At 32.9% G+C, this 4,820-nt stretch overlaps 1 protein-coding gene across 1 annotated transcript; it reads right to left on the reverse strand.

Annotated features, from left to right (window-relative positions):
• LOC18589610 lies at positions 264–3,056 on the reverse strand. The gene is made up of 2 exons (XM_007014655.2): positions 2,365–3,056; positions 264–637 (listed from the first exon to the last, which is right to left on the reverse strand). The coding sequence occupies exons 1-2, from the start codon at positions 2,872–2,874 to the stop codon at positions 593–595; spliced, it is 555 nt and encodes a 184-aa protein (XP_007014717.2). The 5' UTR covers positions 2,875–3,056; the 3' UTR covers positions 264–592.

Consider the following 4,820-nt stretch of genomic DNA (forward strand, 5'->3'; position numbering starts at 1 on the left):
ACCTAACACAGAGATCTTGAACATCATACCTCTTGTGAAAAGAAGTACTAAAGGTTAACCTAAATCTTTATTTTGTTGAGTTTATACGGTTTTTTATATAATACACCAAGAATTGGAAAGGAGAAAAAACTAGGTTCCATAGCTAACGTGCTCACTGAAACTGAAGCATTTCGAACAATTCTTCCAAGTTCTATCCAACTAATATCCCTGGGATGAACATAACCTCTGCATTTACATGCCCATGGATTCATGCAACAGCAAGGTTAGCACAGCCAAACGTTTAAGCAACATAGCAAATGACAACCATACATTATTCATCACATCTCAAACTTTAAAAGGTACAGTTCAAACAGAGGATGTAATTAATATTATAAACTGCAACTAAAATACAAGCCCACTATATATACAATGTACTTATAACATATTTAGATAAGGCTTCGCCAGACCCCTCACTTTTGAGTCTGAAATTACCATCAATTAGCTCACTCCCTCTCTTTTCTTCTTTTTTTTTTTCGTTTCCTTTTCCTTACACTAATAACAGATAGAAGCTTACGCTATCAATTTTCCATATAGCAACAGCACTCCGTGGCAGCTACTCTGTAATTAGCATCTGAATGTCATTTGTAGGCATTGGAAGCTGCAATAACAAACACAGGGGATGAATTAAACCACAAGGAAAGTCTAATCTCAAGCCCCAGGAGTACAGAAATCATCAAGAACAAAGTCCAAAAGGAAACTCTTACAAGGATGTATAGGAATTGGAGTATAAAAACATGTATTGATGGATTTATCAGCATTAGACCAACTAGTTTACATGATCTTTTCACTGAAAACTAAGTGTAATTGACAAAATTAAGCTACAAAGTACTGAACATGAAAACAGAACCAAAATAATCAATTGACCCAGTACTTCAGCTGCTGTTTTCAAAGACAAAAGATTGGAGGGAAGGAGAGAGCCTGAGAGACTACTGTCATGGCATGGACTTCCCTATCACCACAATGAATTGTTGAGAAAAGCCAATAAGAGGCAAGATTATTGCGAAAATGCTGGATGTATCAAGTTCCAAATTAAAAAAAGCGACCACATTCAGTGAAGTGTGAAGAAGTAAATGTTGTTTTTTCAACAAAGACCAAAACTCATGTCATATCAACATTCTCATACAATAAAAATATCTTTAATTCATATGTCCAAGAATCTAGGGACATATTTGTCTCAAATATGTATTTACTATTTAATGACACAGATAAACATTCAGAATTAAAAGAAGTTCCAAGACTTAAAATTGGAAGCCAAATTGCATCACAGGTGTGGATAGGGAAATGATACAATATAAATATGAAGAAAAGATAAACTAGAATGAGGATGATGTGCATCAAAATACATCCACATACATAATAAACAAATGGTAAATTAACTTCATGCAAAACATGTTTCTTGGATCACCACGAAGGTAAGCAGAGAAAGTGTTTTGAACCTTAAATTAGATAGTCAAAAACCAGACAATTCAACTTATCCGCCATGGTGCAACTATAGTTGGATATGGGTGTGGATCCTCTATCTATAGAAGCCTCCAATATTCAATCAGAATTGACACCTAATCATAATAATCAGATTTGAAATTCTTCAAATTCACCTGCCTTTAAGAATGTCTAATGCACATTTTTTCATACTGTCAGGCAACTCATTGGGAAGGTGGTCAAGCATTGACTCATTCTGTAGACTATAAAGCATAAGAGTAACCAACTCAATCAAAACTATTTATCCCTCAAAATAAACATAAAACCTTGATCCTTTGCCTATCTCAAGTTTCCCTTAATTTCCTCCAAGTAGTAAAAGAGAAATGCTAAAGTTTCAAACAGTTTGACTGCTCAAAGAAAATAGCATTACCAATAGTGAAAAAGGCTTAAAGAGGATGATGTGAAGATGAGAACTATTGTCCCACTTCCCTTCCTACATATGGACCACCCTTCAGCTGATCTCACAAAATTTCAAGGGTCAGCTTAATTTTGGATAAATGTTTTCTATTTTCCATCTTTACTTTTACTCTAAATATGATAATTGAAACAAGATAAATAACTAAATTAGGAAGCCTTTGTTTACCACTTTGCAGGAAACCATACAACTATCTTAAAATTGTTTTCCAATTTAACCACAAATCTAGGGAAATCGATACCTCAAAAACACAATTCAACTCACTCCCATAAGAAAGGAAACGAATTTGACAATAAGACCAGAAATTTTGTTGAAACGTGCCTAACTATAAGAACCCATATATATAAAATTTAGGCAATAAAATAATATATGACAGAGAGATTTGAACCAGCAGAAACCAAACCTCCAAGAAAAGACAGTGGAATGAATACCTGAAGAACCGATTTCCAAGAATATCCACAAGAGCCCGTAACCCCATCACGGCAAGAATGAATGGTCTTGAACTGGTCAACGTCGAGCTTCTTGTTGATAAATCCAACTTGAAAATAAATGGAATCGGAAGGTGGCAAATCCACCTTGATCTCATCCACATCGAACCACAAGAAGAAGCGTTGCACCTGAATGCCTTTCAAATCAGTTATGGAGCCATAACCCAGTTTTCCGGTGATGGTCTTTTCGTAGTAGACTAAGTACTCGAATTGGACGTAGCAAGGGCTCTCCAAAACGACGATGAATCTACCGTCGTTTTGGAGACTGTAGTTGGTGACTGTGCTGGGTAGGAGGCCACTTGGGAGGCCGTATTTGGGCAGGATATCCCAGACTGTGGGTGGGGCAGGGGCAGGCTCAGCCTCAGCCTCTGAGAGAGATATAGGGTTTGAAAGGAGTAAGAATATAGAGATTAGAGCTAGACCCAGATTGGAATTTAAGTTGTTTGATGCCATGGGTTTAGATTGTGAGAGAGGACTTGGGGGAAGAAGAAGAGGGGTTGAAGTTCTTGGTGTGGGAAGAGTTGGTCTTTGTTGAGTTTGGTGTGATTAGCTGTTTTTGAGGAGGAGAACAGACTTTGGTTGGGTTACATGTATGAGAAAGTTGAAATTCTAGCCACGGTTTGAGTTGTGTTTTGTGTACATGTGGCCTTTTGTCAGCTTGCTTTATTTTTTCTCCATGGAAATTTGGTTTTCTTTTTCTATTTTTAGGGGTACTCAATTGGCTTTCTTGTGCTCACACAGGACACAAGATAAGCAAAACTTTTTATTTGGAAAATTTTCCTACTAACCCTCGTTGTCAAAAAAATAAAATATTTAAATCTTTTTCCAATATTGATAAGGGATTGAATGCTATTGAAAATAACTGTATATGTCATAAATAGATATCTTTTCCTGCTTTTTTTAAAATGAAAATGAAAACTAGTGAGAAGAACAAGAGTTGGTCACATGAATCACAACACATCAGGTTAAGTCCATGATGCAATATTATGAGATTAGTTGTTGGCTTAATTGTAGAGCTTACTTTTTACATTAGTGACTAAGATTCCATAGCCAATCACAATGGCCCTTAACATAACTACTCTGGTTTGTAATTTGAGTCGAAGATCTACAATGGGTTGATTTCGTGCCAAAGGGCATCCAACTACATATAGTCTGATTGTTGGCAAAACTTTTGATTGACAAAAAGGAATATATTTGTTTGATGTATTTTTAAATTGTTATTTAAATATTCTTGTTATAAATATTAATAAAATTTATCCAATTAATAAAAAAAAGTATCCTAATTGTACTGAATGACTTGTATTAAAAAATATTTTTGTTAATTTTTAAGGTATTGAATTTATTTATAAGTTATATTACAAAATTTCAATTATTTACATAATACTATAAATATTTTTATTTATACAAATTTGTTATTTAAATAAAAAATAAAAAATAAGTATTCATGTACAACACACGTGACAATGACTCTAATCAATCAAGAACTTTTAAAGAAAAAATAAAAATATTGAAAAAAAATTATTATTAGTTGCTATATTTACAACTTCAAACTCTTCTTTAATATTATTGATTCAAATAATATTATCTTTTTTAATAGGTTCTAGTAATCAGACATTCAAAAATTAAGTCATGATTTTTTATTCTATCATCTTTCTCACATAAATATGATTATCAAATACAATACACTATAAAAATAGAGTGTATTACCAATGGAAAGTTTCTTCAGTAATACATAATATTTCGTCAGCATCATGTATCACTGACGAAATATTTCGTTGGTACTTGATCAGAAAAGACATCATCGATAATGCAAAATCCATCGATAATGAAATTTTTAGTCTATAAATTGATAATCAAAATTTTCGTCGGTCATTCTATTGAAAAAAAGTTGGTTTCATCAGTAAAATGTTCGTTAGTATTAATTGAAATTTGTTGGTAAATTCCATTGTTAATTACAGACAAACCAATATCCGTCACCAATTTCGTAATTAATTACCAACGAAATTGTCGACGGATTACCAATGGAATTGACTTTAAAGCTTACAAGCCGTATCAGTTGGCAACAACCAATTCTGTTGGTAATCTATTGGTATTGCGTATGAACTCCATCGGTAATTTTGTCAGTAACTGATGAAATCTGTCATTAATAGATGAACTTTGTCGACAATTCCGTTGGTAACACAGATAGTGCAAGTGTTTTTTTTTTGTTTTGTTTTGGGAATTAACTTTGTCTTGTTTGTAATAAAATTATGATATAAGGCTGTTATTGATAAAGTAAATATATAACAAACAAATATGCATATAGAAAATATGAAAATCTAATAGATATTGTTGTTAATAAAAAAATATTTTAATGTAAACAGGTAACAATAATCCAAATATTCAATTGAAAAATTTCA

Source organism: Theobroma cacao, chromosome 9, assembly GCF_000208745.1.
Source record: "Theobroma cacao cultivar B97-61/B2 chromosome 9, Criollo_cocoa_genome_V2, whole genome shotgun sequence".
NCBI classification, from domain to species: domain Eukaryota; kingdom Viridiplantae; phylum Streptophyta; class Magnoliopsida; order Malvales; family Malvaceae; genus Theobroma; species Theobroma cacao.

What these genes read in the sequence shown, in the direction of transcription:
- LOC18589610 (XM_007014655.2), bottom strand. Translation starts at nt 2,874, where the DNA reads ATGGCATCAAACAACTTAAATTCCAATCTGGGTCTAGCTCTAATCTCT. An exon ending in CTTGGAAATCGGTTCTTCAG is followed by an intron (nt 638 to 2,364) that starts GTATTCATTCCA and finishes TTGTTATTGCAG; the next exon opens with CTTCCAATGCCTACAAATGA.